Source organism: Vipera ursinii (assembly GCF_947247035.1).
Source record: "Vipera ursinii genome assembly, chromosome: 3".
NCBI classification, from domain to species: Eukaryota; Metazoa; Chordata; class Lepidosauria; order Squamata; family Viperidae; genus Vipera; species Vipera ursinii.
Window position 1 is genome coordinate 211,447,593 of NC_139516.1, and position 26,794 is coordinate 211,474,386.

The following is a 26,794-nucleotide window of genomic DNA, read 5'->3' on the forward strand; positions in this document are numbered from 1 at the left end:
AAATCCTGCCTGTACTTCTGGTAGTTCTCGATCCACATACTGCTGAAGTCTGTATTATCCTGAATATAACATGTTAACCCCAGGGAAGGATGCCCGAAGCCCCCCTAGATGCTTTTCAACACCGGGGTAAGCATTTTTTTCTTCCCTGACCATTTCAGCTTTGTATCTCATCAGTGCTTTTTAGATTATTTTTTTTATCATCTCCTTCCTAAATTTATTCTTTAAAAATCGAGATAATTTTTCAATCTGTCCAGGCAACCTGAGTTATTATGTTATTAATAATTAAATTATTATTAGTTATTTTTTGTTATTATTTATTGTAATAACAACAACAACAACAACAACAACAACAACAACAACAATAATAATAATAATAATAATAATAATAATAATAATAATAATAATAATAATAATAATTATATTTATTTATTTTATTTTAATCCCATTTATATCCCGCCCTTCTCTGAAGACTCAGGGCAGCTTACAATTTAAGCACAAACCAATGTGCTTAGCAATAATAATAATAATAATAATAATAATAATAATAATAATGATGATGATGATGATGATGATGATGATGATGATGATAATAATAATAATAATAATAATAATAATAATAATAATAATAGGGTTGGGGGGGTCTCTGGGAATGCACCCCCGTGGCTCCTGCATGGCTTGGCCCCCGCCCCAGAGAGCCCCAGTGTGCAATCTGGGGGGGGGGACCCGGACTCCCCACTCGCTTCGGCAGGGCTGGGCCGGGCTCAAGGAGCCCCGAAAGGGACACCAGACCCCCGAACTCCCGGGAAAGCAACGCATTAAACACGCGAGTGGGTTCACACGACCCTCCAGGCCCGCGAGAACGGGAGGGAGAGAAAGAGGGGGGGAGGCAGGCGGGGAGGCCCCCCTCCCTTCCCCAGCGCGCAGAACTACCGCGCCCAGAATGCCTCGCGCGGCGGGCCAAGATGGCGGCGGGGGCGGGCGGGGAGGGAGGGAGGGCGCCGTCGTTGCGGCTGCGGCTCCTCCGCCGGCGGCGTCCGGGCGCTGGGTGAGTCCGCGGGCGCTGGGAGCGGGGAGGGGGGAGGCGAGCCAAGACCCCTCCCCGGGGACCCCCCCAGGTGGCCCCTTTCCCGCCGCCCTCCCCCACCCGAGCGCTTTAGGGGAGCCCCCTCCCCAATCCGGAGGGCGCCCGCTTGGCGAAGGGCTCCCGGCCCGCCTCTTGCCGCAGAGCAGCGGGGGGCGGGAGAGGGGAGGGGGAGCAGCCAGAGGGGTCGACCTGCAGCCCTGGCCGGGGGGGTGGGCAGGTGGGGGGGCCTCTTGGGGGCCGGTTCCGGCGCGGGGGGAGCACCTGGGGGTGGGTGGGTTGCAGCCGGGGGTCCCGGGGGAGCCCCCAGACCAGGGACGGGGACCCCTCCCCCCGGATCCATTCCTTTCCCCTGGGGGGGGGATCCGGTGAGACCCCTCGGGCCGCCCTGGGGGGTCCCGGGAGGAGGAGGAGCGGCTGCTCTCCTGCCCTCCCTGCGGGCCAGAAGACGGGGAGCGCGGGGGGGGGGGGTCAGCTGTGGGGAAGCCAGGCGGAAACCAGGATCCATCCCAGGATAAGGACTTTCCCCCCCCCCCACTCCGAGGTTTTATCTTCCTCCTGGCCCTTTTGAACCCCTGGAAGTGTTTTCCCCCCCCCACTGTCCGGTGCACAGAAGAGCTGGACCTTGGAAGGGGGAGGGGCCTTGTCCAGCCCACCCCCCACTCATTTGCGTGTCTTCAAGTCAGAACGGCTCCTGGCCACCTGGAGGGACCCCCCCCCCGTGCAGCATTTGGGGTGAGGGATATAACGTTTGTGGCTCAGGGATGAACTGGGGGGGGGCGGTGCTCTCCAGCCTTGTCGCTTTCTCATGACCCAACTAGGGAACACCGTCAGGGCTAGAAGGGAGGGGGGATTGCAGAGAGGAGGAGGAGGAGGAGGATGACAGTGATGACTGAGGGGGGGGCATCTTTGGTCCTCTCCTTTTCTTGCAGACTTCACATTGCCCAAGTAGGTAATATCACTAGTGTTAGAAGGGGGTGGGTAGCCATGTGCACGGATGAGGTTGCCTAGTTTGGGTCATGAAAGGTCTGCAAGGAAACCACCCGTCTCAGAGAGCAACAAGGACCCCCCCAGTCCTTTCCTCCTCCTCCTCCTCCTCCTCTTCCTCCTCCACACCTCACTCCCTTCTAGCACTGATGATGTTACCTAGTTGGGTCATGAAACGTTTGCAAGGAAACCACCCAGCTCAGAGAGCACCAGGGACCCCCCCAGTCCTTTCCTCCTCCTCCTCCTCCTCCTCACACGTCACTCCCTTCTAGCACTGATGATGTTACCTAGTTGGGTGATGAAACGTCTGCAAGAAAACCACCAAGCTCAGAGAGCATCAAGGGCCCCACAGTCATCTTTCTCCTCCTCCCCACACAACCAAGCTCAGAGAGGACAGAGGACCCCACATTCTTCCTCTTCCTCCTCCCCTACTCCTCCTCCCCCTCCTCGTCATCCTTCTCCTCTCCACCTCCTCCTCCTCTCCACACACCTCACTCCCTTCTAGGTTGGGTCATGAAACATTTGCAAGGAAACCACCCATCTCAGAGAGCACCAGGGCCCCCCCCAGTCCTTTCCTCCTCCTCCTCCTCCTCCTCCTCGCACCTCACTCCCTTCTAGTACTGATGATGTTACCTAGTTGGGTCATGAAATGTCTGCAAAAAACCCGCCCATCTCAGAGAACTCAAGGACCCCAGTCTCTCCTCTCCTCCTCCTCCTCCTCCTCCTCCTCCTCCTCCTCCTCCTCCTCCTCCTCCTCCTCCTCCAGCTCCACTCCCTTCTAGCACTGATGATGTAACCTAGTTGGGTCATGAAAACCACCAAGCTCAGAGAGCACCAGGGACCCCCACAGTCCTCCCCCCCCTCCTGCACAAGCTCCCCTCCCTTCTAGCTGGGCAACGAAAGGTCTGCAATCCTGGTTGTCCCGAAGGTGCTTTTTTTTTCCCCCCCAAGAGGCAGCTGGACTGTCTTATTTTTCTTGGATGACATTTCGCTTCTCCTCCAAGAAGCCTGTTCAGCTCTGAGCGGATGGTGGGGGATAAAAGGATCTGTACTTATACGCGGCACCATGCCATGAGACACGTGCGGATCTGCACATTAGGGGAACAGAGCAGCCACCTCACAAACGCCTGGCAGAACACGGGCGAGCCAGCCCGTCGGCACAAGAGTTGGCACCTCCATCTTCCTTTCAAAGACGAAGGCCGCTCTTTCGAAGACGGCAAACTCCACAGTTTGGACAGAGAGGACCACTGGTTTGCAAAGGGTGTGTGTGTCAAAGAGGCCATCTAGGTCAAAACTGAACACCCCTCCCTCAAGAGAGGGGGAGGGATACGACATACTCTATCTCCGGTCTACCACACGGTCCTTTCAGCAGCTCCAAGAAGGCTCCCCACCCATTTCCAACGCTCAGGTGACCCTGAGGAGACAGATAAGACCTCCAGGTGGCCTCAATGACCCTCTAAAAGGAGGCAAATGACCGGCTCTCTGCAAGGAGTATAAATCCTTCCCTTCCCCACCATCCATTCGGAGCTGAAGAAGCTTCTTGGAGGAGAAGCGAAACGTCTTCAGAAGAGAAACAGTCCGACTGGCTTCTGAAAAAAAGGCCCCTTTGGGTTTGCAAAAAAGCAACCAAGCTCAGAGGGTGCCAAGGACCCCCTCATTTGGAGTTAGGGCCGGTGGGCTCTCCTTGAGAGCGCAATTTCCGGTTCATGGAGAAGGGCTGTCAAGGCCGGCCATCCCGAGGTGCCTTATGCAATCCTGACACAGCCCGGGGACATGTCAGGCAACGCCTCGATGCCTCCGTGATGGGCTGGATGCAAGGACCGCCTGCTGCGACAGTGCGACAGCCCCATCAGAGGCACTTTAGGGAGCGCCTAGGAAATTGCAGGGGGCATCTGTGGTCAACGGAGCAGGAGGCTTTTCCTGGAACCTCGGTGGTCCCTGAGCGGGGATCTTTTCTTGGAGAGGTTTCCTGACCCAAACTAGGCAACATCAGCTAGCACTGACGATGCCACTTAATTTGGGTCCTGAGAGGTCTGCAAGGAAATAATCAAGTGCAAAGACCCCTGAGCTACAGATATTCTCCTTTATCGGTTTCCTGCAGCTATTTTGGAAAATAGCAGTAAGTAGCCGGTTGACTAACAACTGTAAGTAGTTTCCATTAAAGGACTGGGGTCAAATCCTTACTGTGGTCATAGAGCAGCATAGGAAAGACAAATTGCAAACAGCCATTTTCAATGTGAAAAAAAGAATATAAAATACATGAAATTAAAATATATACTGCGTCCTGGACATAGCTCTATGCCAGCAATACTTGAGGAATACCTGCGTCTCTCCCCAGGCAGCTGATATTTCCAAAAAATTCTCTACATAGGACGTTAAAGGACAATTTCCTAAAATGCCGTTGGTGATCCAAATTCAAGGGGTGCAAGCAGGAATTTTTCAGAACAGTTTTATGCCAGGGCTTCTCTAATTGATCCCTAATAGCACTTTTACTACGCACATTTTAAAGAGCGAGACTTACAAGGGTACACAAGCTTCTCTGCCTTTTTCCTGGCCACATAAAATGTGGAAACGAAAGTGTACGTTCTGCTCATTTTTTCCTTTCATAATAAGATGGCGTATTTTTTTCCATCACAATGGAAAAAAAATAATTAAAATCTGTGAGTAAAAATTGTGGCCAAATCCTTTTCAAATGAGAGTCTCCGTTGCATTCTTGCCATTTCACATATATATATATATATATATATATATATATATATATATATATATATATATATATATATATACATACATACACACACACATATATACACACACACACACACACACACACACACATATACACACACACACACACACATATATATATATATATATGCACACATACATACATACATACATACATATATAAAATCACCATTAATATTTGGTAAACAGTTTGTTGTCTGGGTTTATATTTACAAACAATAACAATTACTTTCTATAATTCCTTACTCCACATAGTAGCTTTCCTTGATTTTCTCTTCTTCCAATAATATTCTCTTTTATCGACCTGAAATTAGTACGTTACTTTGTATTTTAGCAGATGACAATTGAATAGAGACATTTTTCTAGTGTTTCTGCAAGTAGCAACCACATCAATAGGAAGCGTCTTTCTAAAAAAACAAAAAAAACAAAAACTGCACTCCTGCCATTTAAATTCAGTTTGGTTGCAAGCAGTAATCTCTGAGGATATTGGTGAGTGGTGATCAGGGGATCCATTCAGCCGTGTCCGATTGTTGGTGATCATCTGGGCCAGGTTTCTCCATATCTTCCAATCTGAAGCTGGAAGTTTCTGTTCTTCTATGCCAGGTGTAGGTAACCTTGGCTCTTTTATGACTGGTGGACTTCAACTCCCAGAATTCCTGAGCCAGCATGAGGGAACTATGGCCCCTTCATGACTCCTGGACTTCAACTCCCAGAATTCCTGGGCCAGCATGAGGGAATTATGGCCCCTTCATGACTCCTGGACTTCAACTCCCAGAATTCCTGGGCCAGCATGAGGGAACTATGGCCCCTTCGTGACTCCTGGACTTCAACTCCCAGAATTCCTGAGCCAACAGGGCTCAGCTTGGGAACCTCTCCCTTTCCCCTCAGCATGGCTGGCTCAGGAATTCTGGGAGTTGAAGTCCACGAGTCATAAAAGGGCTAAGGTTGCCTACCCCTGTTCTATGCTCTGCGGTCCTGTGTTCCCCTTCCCCAGGAAGTCCTCAACTTACAAGGGTTCGTTCAGTGACCGTTCAAAGTTACAACGGCACTGGAAAAAGGGACTTATGACCATTGCAGCATCCTCACAGGTGATCAAAATTCAGACAGTTGGCACCTGGTTCATATGTGTGACGGTCGCAGTATCCCAGCGTCATGTAATCCCCTTTGGGGACCTTCTGACATGGGGAAGCCAGATCCACTTAACGACGGTCCTTAAGCAAATCTGGCTTCCCCATTCTCTTGGCTTGCCAGAAGATCCCAAAAGGGGATCACTGGAACCGTCATAAGTACAAGTCGGTTGTCAGGTGTCTTGAATTTTGATCACGAGACCCACGGCCGTAAGTCCCTTTTTCCAGTACCTTTGCAACTTCAAACGGTCGCTAAATGAACTGTAATCGGTGGCAAAGCTATCGGTTATCAGAGAAACGGTTCTGATGTGGCCTTTCTTTCTTTCTTTCTCCCAGACTATCGGCATGTGGGAAATAGAGGACAAATGACACATTCATGATGCCGGGACGTGAGTAGAGAAATCTGTTAATTGTGTACATGGAGACTTTTAAGACCCTTGGAAAAAAGACCGGGTGGGGGTGGAGGGGGTGGGCGACAGGGCGCTTATTACTGAAGATAGATAAATCTCTGGCTTCTCATCCTCCGAAACTGCCAGAGTCTGGGTAATTGTTATCCAGAAAAGGATGAGCAATTTGATTTACTTGGCAAAGATTTGCGGAAGTTAAAGCAATCCTGAAGGGGGAATCTAGCCGTGCCTTGACTTGCAGTCAGTCTCTGCAACTCCAGACGAAGCTTAAATGGCGAGTGGGGGGGCTGAACTACAGGGATATTTATTCTCCAAGCACTGCAGCTCTTTTGAATTCTGCTTTGACCAAGGCGGGAGAGATCGAGAAACACTTTACCCCTCTGAGCCCAAGAAAAATATAGGGTTTCCTGCCTGAGCAGGGGGTTGGACTAGATGACCTCCAAGGTCCATTCCAACGTCATCATCATCATCATCATCATCATTATTATTATTATAACCTGGTTTTTCGATCTATCAGGCCTGGACTGAAGGGGTTTTAGCTTTTTAAATGTTGTTTTAATTGTGCTTAATTAATTTAATGTATTTTAATTCTATATTATTTTTATATTGTATTTTATGCTGCCCTGTAAACCGCCCTGAGTCCTTCGGGAATAGGGCGGTATAGAAATTTAAATAAATAAATAAATAAATAAATATAAAGCTTTTATTCATAAAACATGAAACTCAGTCAACTGAACACTCAAATTGACTGGCGCTAAGGGTTGACACGGGTTGCTGCCAGCATCCTAGGTATCAACCAGGCATCTCCTTAAAATGTAAGATGTTCCTCGTAGCGCAGTTTTTTGTAGCTTTGCTGGAGTTACTGCAGGAAGCTGCAATTTCTTGATGTGTTTTGCAAAGTTTTTGGACATCGTTCCCAGTGCCCCGATGACAATGGGTGTCACTGATACGTGTTTCATCCATAATTGCGCAGTTTCTATTATCATCATCATCATCATCATTATTATTATTATTATTAAAGAAACAAAGTTGCAATGAAGGAGTTCACAGCGTATAGAGACTTTGGAACCGGTGCATCAGCTAAACCTGCCTGTATTCTTTCGTACTTGTCCGTGAAAATCTCTCCTGTTCTTTTCCAAAACAATTATTTATATATTTTTTTTGCAAAGGAAAAGTAATAGTTTGATCGGAATGATAGTTTTCTCCCCCCCCACCCCCCCGGCCATGGCACAGAGGGACTTTGACATGGATGCCTTGGATTGCGTGCCTGGCTGAGGAATTCTGGGAGTTGAAGTCCACAAGTCACAAAAGGGCCAGGTCTGAAGACCCCTGGGTTAAGGTCTTGCCGCAGGATGGAAGCTGTTTCAAGTTGCCTTTTGCAATTGACTGATGGTGAATTTGTCAAGGCCGGTGGTGTTCGAGTGGTTCCCCAGATGTTTTTTGGATTGCATTCGAGGCACTTATTCCTACGGGAACTATCTTTTCCGCATTTCTTTTGCCACTCTCATTCTCCTTCTATCCAGGTGTTTGTATTGTGGAATTTTTCTCCACTCCTTTCAGATTCTGCAACATCCATTATTCAGACTTTTTTCCCCCCTGTCTTTCATATCGTTGCTCACGATTACTGTGGGTTCATGCCCCACACACTGAGAATCCTTGTTTTACGGCATGTTTGACTGCAGGTAGTCCTCAATGTACGACCACAATTGAGTCCAACAATTTTGTTATTAAGCGAGACATTTGTTCAGTGGGATTTGCCCCGTTTTATGGCTTTTCTTGCCACAATTGTGAATCCCTGCAGTCACACGGTCGTTAAGTGAATCCGGCTTCCCCCATTGACTTTGCTTGGCAGAAGGTCACAAAAGGGGATCACGTGAACACCACCCCCCCCCAGGATGCAGCGACCGTCATAAATGTGAACCAGTTGCAAGCGTCCAAATTCTGATCATTTCACCCTGGGAACGCTGCAACAGTTGTAAGTATGAAAATGTAGGTCACTTTTTCCAGTGCCCTCATAACTTTGAACCCTCACTAAATGAACTGTTGTAAATCGAGGACTACCTAGATATAAATCAGTCTCCATTGATAATGATAATAATAAAAACAACACGCCAGATATCGCAGTCGTAGAGAACCGAAGCGTACAGTTGATTGATATCGCTGTACCAGGAGATGCCAGAGTTGAAGAAGAACTGGAAAAAATTACGAAATACCGCAACCTGGCCATCGAAAGTGAGCGATTATGGATGAAACACGTATCAGTGACACCCATTGTCATCGGGGCACTGGGAACGATGTCCAAAAACTTTGCAAAACACATCAAGAAATTGCAGCTTCCTGCAGTAACTCCAGCAAAGCTACAAACAACTGCGCTACGCGGAACATCTTACAGTTTAAGGAGATGCCTGGTTGATACCTAGGATGCTGGCAGCAGGCCGTGTCAACCATTAGCGCCAGTCAATTTGAGTGTTCAGTTGACTGAGTTTCATGTTTAATGAATAAAAATTATATAATAATAATAAAGTTGGAAGGGACCCTGGCGGTCATCTAGGCCAACCCCCTGCTCAGGCAAGAAGCCCTATACCATTTCAGGCAAATGGCTGTCCAGTCTCTTCTTAAAATCCTCCAGTGTTGGAGGATTCACCGCTTCTAGAGGCAAGGAGTTCCACTGGTTAATTGTCCTCTCTGTCAGGAAGTTTCTCCTTAGTTCTAGGTTGCTTCTGTTCTTGACTAGTTTCTATCCGTTGCTTCTTGTCCTGCCTTCAGGTGCTTTGGAGAATAGCTTGACTGCCTCTTCTTTGGGGCAGCCCTGAGATATTGGAACACTGCTATCATGTCCCCCCTCGTATTTGTCTTCATTAAACTGGACATACCCTATTCCAGCAACCGCTCCCGATATGTTTCAGCCTCCAGTCCCCTGATCATCTTTGTTGCTCTTCACTGCACTCTTTCTAGAGTCTCGACATCTTTTTTACATCGTGCTGACCAAAACTGGATGCCGTATTCCAAGTGTGGCCTTACCAAGGCCTTGTAAAGTGGTATTAACACTTCATGTGATCTTGATTCTATCCCCCTGTTAATTGGGAAGCGTTTTGGGGAGAAACCCCTGAGGTTCATGCGGCAAGAGTTGGTGCATTCCAACGACTCTGATTCTCTGCCTAACTTTGCTTTGACTGATGACGGTGCTTGGATGAGCAAGGGAACGCCCCAGATTAACAACATGTGGTCCAGTTGCCCTGATTCAACCTTTAGATATGGAGGGCTGCTTCCTCCGATAGAAGAAACACATCTGGATCTGCTCCCATCTTTCCTTTTCCTACATCAACATTGAACGTTTAACCCCTTTTACTATATTTTACCCTTTTTATTGATAATAATACACAATAATAGTACTATTATGATCATGGTATGTCCTACAGTCTGCCAGATGTTCAGAGCTGATTTGGCATTTTTGTCTGCCTATTGAGCCCTTTCCAAAGACCTGGGACAAGCAGATGTTGGTGTTTGATGGGGACACACATTTTGTCGCAGGATGGAAGCTGTTCCAAGTCAAGCCGCCTTTTGCAATTGACTGATGGAGAATTTGTCAATGCCGAAGGTGTTCAAGTGGTGCTCCAGATGTTGTTATGGTTCGTCACTTAGCCAGATGTTCAGAGATAAGATTTGGCATTTTTTCCTACCTCTCTAATCCTTACCAACCTATTATTATTATATTCCATTGTTTTGCAAGTCTGCTGACTGCTTCCGTGCAACCTCCTTGGGTGTCTCACCAGACTTGGCCAAATAAAGAAAATTAATCAAATAAAATGGCAGTGGCTGCAGGAGAAAAAAATGCCGGCCTATTGAAATCCAAGTCATTTAAGGCCAAAAATCTGGATCTCCGGGGAGGCAGCGCACTCACCTCTGTTGCCACAGCAAAGCCAAGCCGAACTTCGGAGCTGGCAACTTTTAATGATGATTAGAGGTTTCGGGAGCAGCCGTGACCTTTCTTCCCGAGCAGTTTGCCGGACATGTTTGGACTTGTTGGGAAGCTTGTTATTCACCGCTCTTCCTGGGCTGCACAGAATAAACGCCGCATCCCTGCGTGTCCTTTCTGTGGAGGGACACCGTCGCTCCGGTCGTGAGTCGCACTGGAGAAGGAACAGGCCACGAGACGCTGGCCGGTTTCTCCTTTCCAGGGTCCTGCATTATTAAGGGGAATTGCACACGTGGCCTCGTTCGGCGAGCCTGGGTGTCGATGTCAAATGCGGATTGAAAGCCGGTGTCCGAATTCAGCGATGCTCCAGTGCAGGCTGAAAGGACACCGGAGGAGAGTCGAGGGCACCCACCAGGCTGAATGACACAAGCCGGCAAGGATGAGGACCTATGTGGCTGTTCCTGTAGCCGAGCGAGATGCTTCTTACGCCTACAACCCTGCCTGGGAACCGGGACCCTTTGCGTGTTTCGGTAGGGGACACGTCTCCTCTTCAGCTGAAGACCTTGATGGGAGAGCAGCTTCTTCCAAAGTCAGGAGAGCAGCAATGCTACACAATGGCTGCATGATTGTGCAGTTTCCTGGTTGTTTGTTGTGGCTGTGCAAGAAGCAGCTAGCCTGTTGGTGGTCTGGAAGATAGTGTGGGTTTTAACCCCATAGACTGGACAGGGTGGGCAACGCTGGCCCCTTGACCACCTGTGGACTTCAACTCCCAGAATTCCTGAGCCAGCCTGGCTCAGAAATTCTGGGAGTTGAAGTCCACAGGTGGTCAAGGAGCCATCGTTGCCCACCCTGTCCAGATAAGCAGTGGGGCAGGAATGGGGGAGAGAAGGCGGCACACCTATGTGGAGGGGAACTGGACTTATTATTTGCCGAAGTCTTCAAAAATCAGCTTGCTCATTTGCAAATAAATAAATAAATTAGTTTAGGTTTCTTGCAATGTCTGATGATAAAAAAAAGAGATTTTTATACTTCTGCAATCACTTCATTCTGGCTAATGAACCTAAGAGCCTAAAGTTCCCAACAGAACTTCTTCGTCTCCCTTCCTGCACCGTGAAATAATCTATCGACGTAACAGAAAGGTAGGTTTTGATGGAGCAAAGAGCCAGGTGGGGGAGATACCCCAATATAGTGGAAACAGCTTTTTCTATCTAGGATATTGGTGCATTTGCTCTGGGCTTAAAAGAATCTTTGCTTTTTGTTTCTGAGACTGCATTTTATTTTATTTTTATTATGATGATGATTATTTGATTTACAATGGCTGAATTTTTCAGGAGGGAGTGAATTGAGAAACATCCTGCAATTATTTTCCCTTTGCAAGTTCATCAACAGATGCTTTGATATCTTGAGAATTAAGAAGCACTTTTGGTGGTTAACGTAAACCTTTTGGGCTCCAGGGAACGGTTCGGTGGAGAAAGGTTTTTCCATGGACCGGAGAGTGTGTGGTTTTGTGTGCTGCCTGCATCCCATGGATGAGGCTTTGCTTGTTTGTGTGGACCAGTTGCTGGCATGCCACAGCGTGGTACTGGTCCACGGACCAGGGGTTGGGAATCCCTGGCGCAAAGAGCTCCAGTTTTTCTTTAAAAAAAACCACCTTATTTGATTTGTTCCACCACAATAGTTGCCAGGGAACTGAGTTATTAGTGTGAGACACATCTGGAGGCAGCTGTTAAGCACGTTGAAATGCAGCTGCTGTGAGCCAGGCATGCAATCTTATTGCCGTCCTTAGGAATGTTCACCCATCTTTATCTTAGGAATATCCATTATCAAGCAGAGTTTGGTGTAACTTTCGGGAAATGCTGCAGCTTTGAAGGCGGTCTGAGAAACAAACAGGTTACTTCACTCATTTGGGATTTTTCTGGACAGCCACTTGTCTGAGATGGTATATAGGTTCTCCTGCTCGTGTGGGGGCTGGACTAGAAGACCTCCAAGGTCCCTTCCAGCTTCTACTCCATTCCATTCCATTCCATTCCATTCCATTCCATTCCATTCCATTCCATTCCATTCCATTCCATTCTATTCTATTCTATTCTATTCTATTCTATTCTATTCTATTCTATTCTATTCTATTCTATTTCTATTCTATTCTATTCATCTATTCTATTCTTATTCTATTCCTGTTCCTATTCCTATTCCTATTCTATAATCTATCCTACTCTATTTTATTCTACAATCTATTCCATTCCATTCCATATTTTCTATTCTACTCTACTCTACTCTACTCTACTCTACTCTACTCTACACTACTCTACTCTACTCTACTGTACTCTACTCTACTCTACTCTACTCTACTCTACTCTATTCTATTCTATTCTATTCTATTCTATTCTATTCCATTCCATTCCATTCCATTCCATTCCATTCCATTCCATTCCATTCCATTCCATATATTCTATTCTATTCCATTCCATTCCATTCTATTCCATTCCATATTTTATATTCTGCTCAAATTCTATTATTCTATTCTATTCTATTCTATTCTATTCTATTCTATTCTATTCTATTCTATTCTATTCTTCTATTAATATTTTCTATTCTGTAATTCTATTCTATTCTACTCTGCTCTATTATTCTATTCTATTCCTGGTCGACTAGATACCCTTTGAATGTCTGCACATTTTCCCCACAGGGTTTTTCACTCTGAGTGCGGCGTTTAGACAAATAATTCCTTGATTTCCCAGGGGCTCCCCAATTCGTGCCTGTTCTCCACTGCCAGGATTAAACACTCATTCTCACTCGTGATTTAGGGCTCCATCCACACGTTCACAAGTAATCCTCGACTTAACAACAATTCATTTGACCATTTAAGTTACGATGGCGTTAAGAAAACTGACCTATGCCTGCTTTTCATGACTTACGGCCGTTGCGGCATCCCCGGGGTCACGTGACGAAAATTCAGACCCTTGGCAACTGACTGGTGCTTATGACGGTCACAGCGTCCCGGGGGAGGTGACACGATCCCCTTTCACATCAGCGGAGGAAGGCAGATTCACTTAACAAAGGCAGTGATTCACTTAACGGCTATGGCAAGGCAGGTCGTAAAACGAAAGTCACTGAACAGGAGGAGAGTCAGCCAAGCCTCCTGGGGCGGTGCATAAGTCTAAATGCTAACGGGTTGGTTATTAACAACTGTCAACCAAACTCGCTGAACCGCCCTCGGAGACATGTTGGCGTCTGTCGCTGTCATAAGTCGGGGACAGCCTGCGTGCTGCTGCCACGGATTGTTTGTCCGACGCCACGCAAAGTAAGCGCGAAGATGAACTTGCTCTCCCTTCGGCTGCAGCTCTTCCCTGCCAGAAAGTGGTTGCAATCCCCCCGTGGGTTGCCCAACTGCCATTTCGCTGTCTGAAAGTGACCGTTGGGGAGACTTGAGGGGGGGAGATGCCAAGCAAGGTGGCCCCGACACCCCTTTCTGCACCCCGTGAACTGGCCAAGGGCAAAGCTCCCCTCTGTGTTGCAGAAGAAAAAACACATCCGTCTCGTTTCCTCCTCCTCCTCCTCCTCCTCCTCACGGCCCTTTTTTCTTCCCCCGCAGGCGTCTGCTGCTGCTGCGCGGCCCTGCGCCCGCGATACAAGCGCCTGGTGGACAACATATTCCCCGAGGACCCCAAAGTAAGTGGGGGAGCCCTCCCGGCGGCCCCCTCCCGGCGGCTCTGGCGCTGGGCGGTTTCTGACGTGGCGGGGAAGCCGCTGCGCGTTCGCGGAGATCGGCACGGCTCTTTCCTTTTTTTTATTTGATGGGTTGATTCTCAGGCTGATGCTCTGGGTGGTGACCTTGGGGGAACGCAGGCCGTCCGCCCCCCTCCCCCCCCCGCGAGGGCTTTCTTTTCCAAAGGCCCCCACCAGCTGTGCAACCACCTTGGCCTTTCGGAGTCCATTCTTACGTGCTCCGGATTCAGAAGCTGCCTTTCCCTTCTGCTCTAACCCAGGAGCCTGGGAGGGGTCTTTAGAACAGGAGGCAGAGCTGAGTAAGGGTCCTCCATCCCTCCCTCCCTCCCTGAGCTTGGTTGTTATAATTGATTTTCCTTCCTTCCTTCCTTCCTTCCTTCCTTCCTTCCTTCCTTCCTCCTTCCCTCCCTCCCTCCCTCCCTCTCTCTCTCTCTCTCTTTCCTTCACTCTCCCTCCCTTCCTCCTTTCCTCCCTTCCTCTCCCTCCCCTCCAATCCTTCCTTCCTTCCTACTTTCCTCCCTGAGCTTGGTTGTTATCATTGATTTTCCTCCCTCCCTCCCCCTTCCTTCCTCTCTCCCTTCCTCTCCCTCTCCTCCAATCCTCCCTCCCTCCCTCCCTTCTTTCCCCTCCAGTCCTCCCTCCCGCCCGCCTTTCCTTCCTTTAAAAAGTGCTTCAGGAACCGGAAGGTTATTTCTGCTCCTCTTGTATATTTCTGCATTTTTCTCCTCCTGCCTCCTCCTCCTCCGGGATTGCCAAAGGCCAGCAGCATCCGACCGATTGCCCCCTACCGTGCCCACCCCTTCGGGGGGAAGGGGGGTTGGGGGCGTCCTGGGGGAAGCTCCCGAGGCTTAGCCCAGCCGGATCTTCTCTCGGCTGCCTAGGATGGCCTGGTCAAGTCCGACATGGAGAAGCTGACCTTCTACGCGGTCTCCGCCCCGGAGAAGCTGGACCGCATCGGCGCCTACCTGGCCGAAAGGCTGAGCCGGGACGTCATCCGCCATCGCTACGGGTGAGGCCTCTGGGCGCCTGTTGCGCCTGTTCCTCAGAGGGGGGCTTTGGACATCCTTCCCGGGGGCGGGGGTGTGCGGGTGCGTTTCAGCTTTCAGCACCGCTCTGGATGGGAAAGCTCTTAGAAGCCTAGGCCCTGGAGGGTCCTTGGGGGTCTTCTGGTCCAGCCCCCTGCCCAAGATCATGAAAACATTGGGCTGGAAGGGCCCTTAGAGGTCTTGTAGTCTGACCCTTTGCCCAGGATCATAGAGTCATAGAAACCTAGGGCTGGAAGGGCCCATGGAGGTCTTCCAGTTCAATCCCCTGCCCAGGATCATAGAAACATAGGGCTGGAAGGAACCGTAGAAGTCTTCTGGTCCAGCCCCCTGCCCAAGATCATAAAAACATTGGGCTGGAAGGGACCTTGGAGGTCTTGTAGTCTGACCCTTTGCCCAGGATCATAGAGTCATAGAAACCTAGGGCTGGAAGGGACCTTAGAGGTCTTGTAGTCCGACCCTTTGCCCAGGATCATAGAGTCATAGAAACCTAGGGCTGGAAGGGACCTTAGAGGTCTTGTAGTCCGACCCTTTGCCCAGGATCATAGAAACATAGGGCTGGGAGGGCCTTTGGAGGTTTTCTAGTCCAACCCTCTGCCCAGGATCATTTAGAAACAGGGCTGGATGAGACCTTAGAGGTCTTTTAGTCCAACCCCCTGACCATAGAGTCATAGAAACACAGGGCTGGAAGGGCCCTCGGAGGTCTTCAACCCGCTGCCAGGGCAGGAAATCTTATTGCTTTCCCCTTGTTCTTTTGGAGAGAGAAAAAAAACCTCCTTTCCTCTTACCTTTTGGGGGCCTGGACCCCTTCTGCCAAGGGGGAGGCAGGGCAGAATCGCTGCCGGCCCCATCCAGAGGAGCCCCGTTTGGGGGGGAGGGGCTGAGCATCTCTCTCTCCCCTCTGCTGCTGCCCAGGTACGTCTTCATCGCGATGGAAGCCCTGGACCAGCTCCTCATGGCCTGCCACTCGCAGAGCATCAAGCCCTTCGTGGAGAGCTTCCTGCACATGGTGGCCAAGCTGCTGGAGTCCGGAGACCCCGAGCTGCAGGTCCTGGGAACCAACTCGGTGAGTGGGCTCTCCCGCCCTCCTCATCCTCTGGGGCCGCGGACGTCTGCCTCCCACGGGGGCTTTGGAGGAAACGGGGGCGACCTTTCTTCAGATCTTCCCCCCCCCCACAGTGTACAGCCTAAGTCCTCAGCTTACAACCACCCCTCAGCCCAAAACCTCTGTGGCTAAGCGAGACATTGCGCCAAGTGAGTTTTGCCCCATTTTACGACCTTCCTCGCCACTGTTGTTAAGTAAATCTCTGCGGTTGTTAAGTCAGCCACACGGTCATTAAGTGAATCTTCCCTCCCTCCCCCCCATTGACTGTGCTTCTCAGAAGGTCACACAAAAGAGGGGCACGTGGTCCCTGGGATGCCGCGACCGTCATAAATAGGAAGCAGTTGCAGAGAATCTGGGTTTTGATCACATGATCGTGGGGAGGCTGCAAAAGTCGTAACTGTGAAAAACTGTCGTAAGTCGAGTTGCCACTGTAACCTTTGAATGGTCATTCAAAGAACTGTCGCAAGTCAAGGACTTACTACCTGTATTCCCCGATTGTTTTGTTCAGCAGACTTTGTTCAGAGACAAAGCTGGATTCACTTAACAACCGCGTTACTAATTTAACAACAGCAGTGATTCATTTAGCAGTCCTTGGTGATGAGAAAGGCCGTAAAATGGAACAAAACTCATTGAGCAATTGTCTCGCCCAGCAACAGAAATTTTGCGCTCACTTGTGGTCGTAAGCCGAGGACTAACCTGTACTTTCTCAGAGCTCATCATTGCTCTGTTGCTAACCTTGCGGCCGGCCTCCTCCTCCACCTCCCCCCCTCCCCTGCAGTTTGTGAAGTTTGCAAACATTGAGGAGGACACCCCTTCCTATCACCGTCGCTACGACTTCTTTGTGTCCCGCTTCAGTGCCATGTGCCATTCCTGCCATGACGATCCGGAAATACGGAATGAGTAAGTTGCGTGTGTGAGTGTGCGCTTTCCAATTGTTTCTTAAGTTAGCGAACCAAGAATCGGTCAGAGCATGCACATTCTTACTGCGCTGAGATAATCCAGGAGTAAATACAGTGGTTTGTATTAAATGGTGGTTTATCTTACACTATCTACAATATCATACACCAGGAACAATCTACATACACGTGCTCATACAGCAGGATCCAACAAGCCACAATTACAGCAGGAAACAGAAGAGAGAGAACACATCCCTTTATACAAAGGCTCTTAAAGAGACACAGACCCTGCTGAGTCATTCTCATCATTACATCTTACATAAGCTGGTTAGCTGTTAAACAATTCCTTGACAAAATCTCTCTCCACTGACTCTTAGCCAAGCATAGTTTTCTTTTATAAGATAAGATAACCTTTATGGTCGCTTTTTTTTTCTGTGAACACACTGGCACACATTAAAAAATGAAATTCTGATGCCCGGTCTCAAAAGAAAAAAGTATATATTTTATACCACATACTGTACGGAACAAAGGTGTGACTAAATCTAGATGTTCTGCTTCGGATACCACAAAACCTCCTCCCAAAAGGTAACAAGGAAAACAGGTCATGGAGAGGATGTGTAGCGTCCCTACAGCACTGGACCCTGATCAAGCAGCGCTTATATGCCACATCCTGGATAGAAGTGAACATTCAATAATCTTTTCTGCCATCCTCACCACCCTCGGCACTGCCTTCCTGATGCTGTCGATCGTCCCCTGTAGAAAGTGGTCAGAACAGGGGAAGGAAAATGAGCTTTTCGCATGCGACACAGAAAATGCAGGCACTGCTGTGCCCGCTTCACCAGTGTCTCGCTGTTGAGCGACCAAGCCAGCCTACTCGTTAGCTGCACACCCAGGAATTTGATGCTGGTAACCATCTCCACAGGTGAATCATTAATGCACAAAGAAGTGTGGCTGTGCCTGCCTTTTCTGAAATTGACAATGATGGGAGAAACAGATGTGACAATATCTAAAGGTAAAGGTAAAAGTTTCCCCTGCCCAGTCATGTCCAACTCTAGGATGTAGTGCTCGTCCCAGTTTCTTAGTCGAGGGGGCCACTGTAGTCCTAAGACACTTCTGTGGTCATGTGGCTGGCATGACTATAATGCGAAAGGCACAGGGAACGTGGTTACCTTCCCACCGAAGTGGTACCTGTTTACTCACATTTACATGCTTTCGAACTGCTAGATGGGCAGGAGCTGGAGCAAGTGACAGCAGCTCACCCCATTGCACAGCCCTCGGGTCTCAAACCAGGGCTGTCAGCTTTCCAGCTGACAAGCTCAGCATCTTTAGCCGCTGAGCCATCACTCCCCCGTGACACTCTCTGTGCTGTGCATTTTAAGGTCATCTGAACACATCTCTCCGCACGTACTTATTTCAGAGGACAGCAAAGGAGATGCTCTAGTCATCACAGATGGGGCGGGGAGGGGGCAGTGATCTTTGGGTGCCTTTTCCTCCCCAAAACGCTATTAGAAGCGGCTCAGCACTTTGAGACAGCGTCAAGGTGCGCAAAAACGCAATGGAGCGATTCCGTTACACAGTATTTTGATAAGTCACCAGTGCTACACGCAGTACAACTCTAGTAAAGCTGTGTGAGAAAGTTGCCCTCCCTCAACAGGAATTCCCCTGTTGTTGCCACCCTTGGGGAGCAAAGGGGAAGGGGCTGGGCAGGGTCCACGTCAGGCTCAAAGATCAGGGAAGCCATGCCGAGTCTCTTGTTAGCAGTTGCCTTTAGGGTTCCTCGCCTCTAGACAGAATCTTGCCGAACTAAAGCAGACTCTCTGCATAATCAAAGATGTATCCTGAAAACTTCTAGGGAGGAGCTGTCTTAACACTCTTCCTTGCAACCACACAGTCTAAACTTCTTGGTCTTCTGGAATGCAACCTCTCCCGGGAATCCAGACCACATTCCACCACAGTCCCTGATGGCCTGGAGCTGTTCCTCAGCTTCAAAACCTGAAGTTGAAAAAGATGAGCAGTGCTGTGACTGCTAAATCCATGAACTGGGCATGTCTATTTTAATGAAAAGAAGGACGAGGGGGGACACGATAGCAGTCTTCCAATATCTCAGGGGCTGCCCCAAAGAAGAGGGAGTCAAGCTATTCTTCAAAGCACCTGGAGGGAGAACAAGAAGCAACGGATGGAAACTCGTCAAGGAGAGAAGCAACCTGGAATTAAGGAGAAACTTCCTGACAGTGAGAACAATTAACCAGTGGAACAGAAGCTGCCTCCTGAAGTTGTGGATGCTCCAACACTGGAGGTTTTTAAGAAGACACTGGACAGCCGTTTGTCTGAAATGGTAGAGGGTCTCCTGCTTGAGCAGGGGGTTGGACTACAAGACCTCCAAGGTCCCTTCCAACCTGTTATTCTGGATTCTGTAAATGGCAACTTGGGCAATAAAAAAGGGCTAGTAACCTATTGCTAAAAGTGGGCCAAGGAGCAGCAAATGTGCTGACTTCTGCTGGTGTGTTTTCTGTTCCTCATCCCCACATCATTTCATTAGACACACCCTGTCAGCCTGCACAGAAGGATTTAATTTAGAAATAGGATTTGCAGGGCAATTGATCGCGCATTCCCCTGAGTTACCCTCTCTAACATTTCTGCCTCTTCCCACAAGGATCCGGATCGCCGGCATCAGGGGCATCCAGGGAGTTGTCCGTAAGACGGTGAATGATGAGCTCAGAGCCACCATCTGGGAGCCTCAGCACATGGACAAGATTGTCCCCTCCCTGCTTTTCAACATGCAGAAGACGGAAGACCCGGATGGGTATGTCTGCCTTGAAGAAGACTGTCTTCTCTCTTTGAGGTCTCCCTTGATCTTGGTTGATCTCAGTTGACTAATGTTGATTAATCATGACCACTGTTGACCAGTGTTGCCCTCTTTTGACCAGTGTTGACCTTGGTTGATCTTTTTTGACCTATGTTGACCACTATTGACCTTGGTTGACCTCAGTTGGCCACTGTTGACCAATGTTTACCACTGGAACTCGGTTGATCTCCGTTGACCAGTGCTCACCATTGTTGAACTTGGTTGACCAACATTGACTCCTGTTGACCTTGGTTGACCTCTTTGACCTTCACTGACCAATGTTCACTTTTTTACTTTTTTTGACCAGTGATGACCACTGTTGACCAAGGTTAACCTCAGTTGACCTCTGTTGACCAATGTTGAGCACTATTGCTGTTTCCCTGGGAAACAAAGCGGCAGCAGCCGTGAGCAAGGGGCAGCCGAGAAGGAAAGAGGCTCACGGGAGCCAGATGTCTCCTCTGGGAATGCGTGTGGCCCTCAGCATCTCTGCCCAGCTTGGCATTCCTGCCCCAGCAGTGTCTCTCTTCCTTCCAGCCGAATTGGACCACCCGCCTCTCCTTCCGGCGAGAAAGAGGAGAACCCGGCTGTCTTGGCGGAGAACTGCTTCCGAGAACTGCTGGGCCGTGCAACCTATGGGAACATGAGTAACGCTGTCAGGCCAGTCTTTGCGTAAGTTGGGCCCTCCAGAACCTTTGGGGTTTTGCTAGGAGTAAGAGGTGAGCAACGGAGGGCAGCTGCGGCTCCTAACCCGAGCCATTCTGACTTCTGCTTCACTCTGTGTCGACCCACGTTTGCAAACTGGATTGGCTCCTCGAAAGAACTAAAAGCAGTGTGGAGTAGTGGAGGGAGTCTAGCCACAGACTGTGCAGCCTCTTGTGGCCTTGCACCTTGCTGCTTAACTTTCCCTCTGGAGTTGACCTTGGAAGCAAATGAATTCGGTCTGGGGCCCTTGGTGCTCTCTCAGCTTGGCGGCTTTTTTGCAGACAGTTCATTACCCAAGCTAGGTAACATTATCGGTGCTAGAAGGGGGTGGGGTTTGCAGAGAGGAGGAGGAGGAGGAGGAGGAGGAGGAGGAAGCAGCCTATGGAGTCCTTGGTGCTCTCTCAGCTTGGTGGTTTTCTTGCAGACCTTTTCATTACCTAACTAGGTAACATCACCGCTGCAAACCGCAGCACCAATAAACAAACCATTTGTTTTTAACAGGCATTTAGGCCATCACAAACTCTGGGACCCGAATGAATTTGCTGTCCATTGCTTCAAGATCATCATGTACTCCATCCAAGTAAGTCTTTCCTTGCTGGCTGGGGAATTCTGGGAATTGAAGTCCACACATCTTCGAGTCACCAAGGGCAACAAACGCTGTTTTGGAGATTCTTCCTTTGGCTTTCCAGCTGTCCCTCTGCTTTTTCAGGATGCCCCCAAACCTGTTCTACGACTCCCGTTTCTCGTTTGGTCTCAGAGGCACAAAAATTCTGGAGTGGGAGGACAGTGACTTGACTACCGCGCTGGAATGGGTCCAACCTTGTGTCCCTTTCCTTTTCCTTCCCAGGCCCAATACTCACACCACGTGATACAGGAGATCCTGGCACATCTGGACAGCTGCAGGAGAGATTCTCCCCGCGTCCGAGCTGGGATCATCCAGGTCCTGCTGGAGGCGGTGGCCATCGCGGCCAAAGGATCCATCGGTGAGTCCCGTCAGGCCCGCCCGGCCTGTGGTTGTGAGAGCTGGTTGGTTGTAGGGATGTGCGGTTGGACACGGGGCTTCCTCTGGTGGACAGGCAGTCCTCGCCTGACCACCATTCGTTTAGTGATGCTTCGAAGTTACGACGGCACTGGAGAAAGTGACTGATGACCGTTTTTCACACTTATGACCATTGCAGCGTCCTCATGGTCACCGGATCAGAATTCAGACGCTTGGCAACTGATTCACATTTTATTTTATTTAGAAAATTTTTATTGGTTTTGTAGTTTTACATTTGAATATTTGAAAAGCAACGTGGTGGCTGAGTTGGTCAATAATTCAATAACATGCAAATATCTTTAGGACAGATCTCAAACTATTACCTTTAATGTTTCCTCTCTTTTCCCCTTAGTATTTACTCTATCATCTTTAATACAATTCTTATTATATCGATTAAATCAAAAATAACTTTCTTACATTTATCAATAATTTTTAATTTATACATATCCTAGTTGTTTTAACATTCAATCTTTTTAGACAATGTCCTGGTTATTTTTTTTCCTGATTTTTAGGTTTCCCATTAATATTTATATTTGACGTTTGATATTTATAATTTCCAAGTTTTAAATAACCCCAATTCCCTTTATCACAATTCATCACAAGATCTGAGGTTCAAAATACACATCTTATGTATTTGGGTTCTCACCATCTTACATCAACTATTTAGTCATACGATATAATATTCTTATTTTCTGGTAATTTCCAGATATCTTAAATTTAGTAACCAAAATTGAAAAAAGTGACTTATGACTGTTTTTCACATGATTGTGGCAGCATCCTAGTGGTCACCGGATCAGAATTCGGACACTTGGCAACTGACTCACATTTATGACAGTCGTAGTGTCCCGGGGTGTGTGTGTCATGCGATCCCCTTTTGTGACCTTCTGATAAGCCAAGTCAATGGGGAAGCCATTTAACGCCCGTGTGACTAACTTATCCACTGCATTGATTCCCTTAACAATTGTGGCAAGGGAGGTCATAAAATGGGACGAAACTCAACAAATGTCTCTCTTAGCAGCCTAAATTTGGGGCTCACTTGTGCCCATAAGCCGAGGGCTTCCTGTATAAACTACGAAACTCGCAGAAAACTTGTGATGGTGTGAGAAAAAGACCTTGTGGTGAGAAAGGTTGTAAAATGGGGCCAGACTCACTCAGCTGTCTGCCTTGGTTAGCAACACAAATTTCAGGCCCAATTGTGGTCCTAAGTCAAGGACTGCCTGTACAACGGTTGCAGCCTCTGGGGTGGCAGGGGCTGGGGGGGAGAGTCACGCAATTCCCTCTTGTGACCTTCCCAGCCGGCTCTTGACCCGCAGTGGGGGAAGCTGGACTCACTTAATGACCTCACGATTCACTTAACAACTGCCTTGCTTAGCAATGGTCGTAAGTCGAAAATTATCTACAGGAAGTCCTCAACTTACAACAGTTCCTTTAATGGCCGTTCAAAGTTACAACGGCACCGAAAAGAATGAGTTACGGCTGTTTTTCACACTTAATGACCATTGCAGCATGCCCCCCCTGGGTCACGTGGTTTTAATTCAGACATCGCTCGGCAACTGACTCCTATTTACAACGGTCGCAGTGTCCTTGTTTGTTAGGTGTGTGTGTGTGTCATGCGATCCCCTTTTGCAACCTCTTGACAAGTAAGCTCAGTGGGAGAGGCCAGAATCGCTTGAGATTAAACTAACCGCTGCAGTGATTCACTTAACGACTGTGGCAAGAGAAGTCGTAAAATGGGATAAAGTTCACTTAATAAGGGTCTCGCTTAGTGACGGAAATTTTGGGCTCGGTTTGTCGTCCTAAGTCGGGGACTCTCTCTACCGGATGGAATGCCTGCCAATTATCCTCCCCCCCATCCCCCTTCCCCCCACCCCCGCACCCCCGGCAGCCATGTGAGGGTGATGCTAAGAGTTGCTGCGTCAGGGAAGCGTGACGGGAAGGCCCTGGAGTAAGCAGGAACCTGCTGAGTAGCATTACTCGAGGCTGGCAGTGCTCAAACGTCAGGGATGCTTAAGGGGAAAAAAATCCCGCCAGGTGGAAAGGCTAATTAGAGATAATTAGGGTTAATTAAGGATGGCATGGGAGATATCCTGGCTTGTGCCGGCTGAGTTCTGGCAGTCGAGAGGATCCTGGACTAAGAAGGAGGCACGTTGGATCAGGGGAAGAATCGTGGATGTCGGTAGCAAAAGGACCGGGGCACAAATGGCAGCCCAGGATGGCAAGGCCTTCCAGGAACTCGAGAAGAAAGACGCAGACGGTGAGGAAATTGCTTTTCCCCAGGGTAAAACCTTTCCGTGGTTGCTGCTACAAGGCGGAAAAATGTGCTCGCTAATCCCGGTTGGTTTCCCCCCCCTTGTTAAGCAGAGAACCGGTTCTAGAGTATTGTTGTGATTCAGAGTCAGCCTGTGGGTTCGGCAGTTGGGTCGGACGACTCAGAGGAGGAGGGGGGGGCTTTTGAAGAGCTTGCTGAGAATAATATTGAGGCTCTACAGAGCCCTCAGCCAGGCCCCTCCCACCTGGTCACGAGGGAGACCCAGCTGTGTGAGCCTGACAGTGTGGATGAAGATGACCCACAGCTGGCCCTGTTCAAGGACGCCCGACGCAGGAGGCAGTCAATCAGGAGTAAACAGAGGAAGGCAATGGGGCACCTCGGAAGGAGGCAGAGAGAAGCCACGCCCTGAACTGTATAAAAGGGGAATGTGTGGGAGGGCTGGTTTGCTGAAGGCACCCGCTTGGATAGTTCCTGTTTCTTAGCTCCTGGTTCATGGTTGGTGTCTTGTTTTGCTCTGTTTTATGTTAATAAATTTGGCAGGCTTAATTCCAGCCTCTTGCCGTTTGTAAAGGGGTTGTCCCTGCCTTTTCTGCAGGGCCGGTAGCAGGCTGGTACAGAACAAGTATAATCCCAAAAGCAACTGGATTGCCTTGTTTTTCTTTGAGGGTGTTTCGCTTCTTCTCCAAGAAGCTTCTTCGGTTCTGACTGGATGGTGGGGAAGGGAAGGGTTTATATCTAGACTGAGTCAGAGCCGAAGAAGCTTCTGGGATGAGAAGCGAAAGGTCTTCAGAGAAAAGCCAAGGAAGTCCAGTTGCCTCCTGGGTGAAAAAAAAGCTCCTTTGGGATAACTACGACCTGGAGAATGTCCGTGGACATTCCAAAGTACAACTTATTTCTAGTTCTTATGCTCTTGACTATGTCACGGAACATTTTTAATTGGGGGTTGATTGGGGGGTCCATATGGGTTCTATCTAGAAATGAGACAGCCCTAATTTTGGTGGCCCTAATTTTCTTTTATCTTTGTTTTTTTTTTTAAAGCCTAGAGCTGTCGTTGTGTTAGCCTTCCCGGGTAAACCAGACAGGAAACGCAACCAGATGAACTAACTCCACACAATAATAATGATAATGATAATAAATAGAATAGAGCTGGAAGGGACCTTAGAGGTCTTCTAGTCCAGCCCCCTGTTCAAACAGGAGAACCTCTACCGTCTCAGACAAGTGACTGTCTAGCCTCTTCTTAAAAACCTCCAGGGATGGAGCGCCCAGGATTTCTGGAGGGAAGCTGTTCCACTGGTTAGTTGTCCTCACTGTCAGGAAATTTCTCCATAATTCCAGGTTGCTTCTCTCTTTGGTCAGTTTCCAAGCATTGTTTCTCGTCCTTCACTCTGGTGCTTTGGAGAATAACATGACCCCCCTCCTCTTCTTTGGGGCAGCCCCTCAAATACTGGAAGACTGCTATCATCTCTCCCCTATTTCTTCTTTAGACTAGCCAAACCCAAGTCCCGCAGCCGTTCTTCGTACGTTTTGGTCTCCAGGCCTTGGATCATCTTAGTTGCTCTTCTCTGAATTTTTTCCAAACTCTCAACATCTTTTTCGTGGTATGATGACCAAAATTGGCTGCAGTATTCCAGGTGTGGCCTCACTAGGCTTTTTATAAAGCGGTAGTAATACTTTGCATGATCTTGATTCAATAATAATAATAATAATAATAATAATAATAATAATAATAATAATAATAATAATAATAATAATAATAATAATACAATATCGTGAAAAGGTCCAGTTCACGATATTGAACTGAGGCACGGCTGAGGAATTCTGGGAGTTGAAGTCCACGAGTCATCAAAGGGCCAAGTTTGAAGACCCCTGCCCTACGCCATTTCCATCAGATGGCAGTCCAGTCTTTTCTTGAAAGCCTCCAGTGATATCAGAATCAGAATAACAAAGAGTTGAACGGGACCTTGGAGGTCATCTAGTCCATACCCCTGCCCAAGCAGGAGACCCTCCTCCATTTTTGACGGATGGCAGTCCAGTCTCTTCTTGAAAGCCTCCAGTGATGAAGCTCCCACAACTTCTGAAGGCAACTCCTGTTCCATTTGTGGATTATTTTCTCACTGTCAGAAAATTCCTCCTTATTCCCAGGTTGAATCTTTCCTTGTTCAGTTTCCATCCGTTGTTCCTTCTCTGGCCTTCAGGTGCTTTGGAAAACAGGTGGAACCCCCCTCAAATATTGAAAGATGGCTGTCATGTCTCCCTTGGTCCTTTTCTTCACTAGACTAGCTGTGCCCAGTTCCTGCAAAGGTTCTCCATATGTTTTAGCCTCCAGTCCCCTGATCATCTTTGTGGCTCTTCTATGGTGAAAAGTCATCCTGGCTTAGGCCCAAAATTCACGGGGTCACCTTGGGCCGGTCTCCTCGCGGGGAAAGCATCAGAAGACCTACGGTGATAATTAAGTTTGCAGATGATACCACCGTAGTAGGTCTTATTACAGGTGGAGATGAAACAGCATACAGGGCGGAGGTACAAAAACTATCCATACGGTGTTCCAAGAACAACTTGCACCTGAACATCGGCAAGGCGAAAGAGATGATGCTAGACTTCTGGAGGAAAAAGGAAGAACTTGCCCCATTTTACATAGGGGGGGGCTGTGTAGAGAGAGTTTCCTTCTTTAAATTTCTGGGAGTCTGTGAAGATCTGACCTGGAAAGTTAATACAACCCAGTTGGCTCCCAACAGAGGCTTCACTTTCTTAGGGTCTTGCGGAAGAACACGGTAGAACAACGGCTAATGACCCTCTTTTATCGGTCTACTATAGAGAGCGTCCTCTCGTATGGTATTGTGGTTTGGTATGCTGGTCTGACAGCTGCAGATAGGAAAGCGTTACAGAGGGTGGTGAGCACAGCA

At 48.5% G+C, this 26,794-nt stretch overlaps 1 protein-coding gene across 2 annotated transcripts in view; it reads left to right on the forward strand.

Moving 5' to 3' along the window:
• The first annotated feature begins 989 nt into the window (after positions 1 to 989).
• The window catches only part of EFR3A (EFR3 homolog A), a 45,179-nt gene continuing 19,374 nt past the window's right edge, over positions 990 to 26,794 (forward strand). For both annotated transcript variants that reach the window (XM_083357902.1, XM_083357903.1), the window contains exons 1-10: positions 990 to 1,045; positions 6,280 to 6,332; positions 13,859 to 13,935; positions 14,874 to 15,001; positions 15,951 to 16,101; positions 16,919 to 17,040; positions 19,690 to 19,839; positions 20,416 to 20,550; positions 21,085 to 21,163; positions 21,431 to 21,566. In XM_083357902.1, the coding sequence (XP_083214028.1) occupies positions 6,320 to 6,332; positions 13,859 to 13,935; positions 14,874 to 15,001; positions 15,951 to 16,101; positions 16,919 to 17,040; positions 19,690 to 19,839; positions 20,416 to 20,550; positions 21,085 to 21,163; positions 21,431 to 21,566 (991 nt within the window). In that variant the 5' untranslated portion in view covers positions 990 to 1,045; positions 6,280 to 6,319. The remainder of the gene's footprint in view (positions 1,046 to 6,279; positions 6,333 to 13,858; positions 13,936 to 14,873; positions 15,002 to 15,950; positions 16,102 to 16,918; positions 17,041 to 19,689; positions 19,840 to 20,415; positions 20,551 to 21,084; positions 21,164 to 21,430; positions 21,567 to 26,794) is intronic.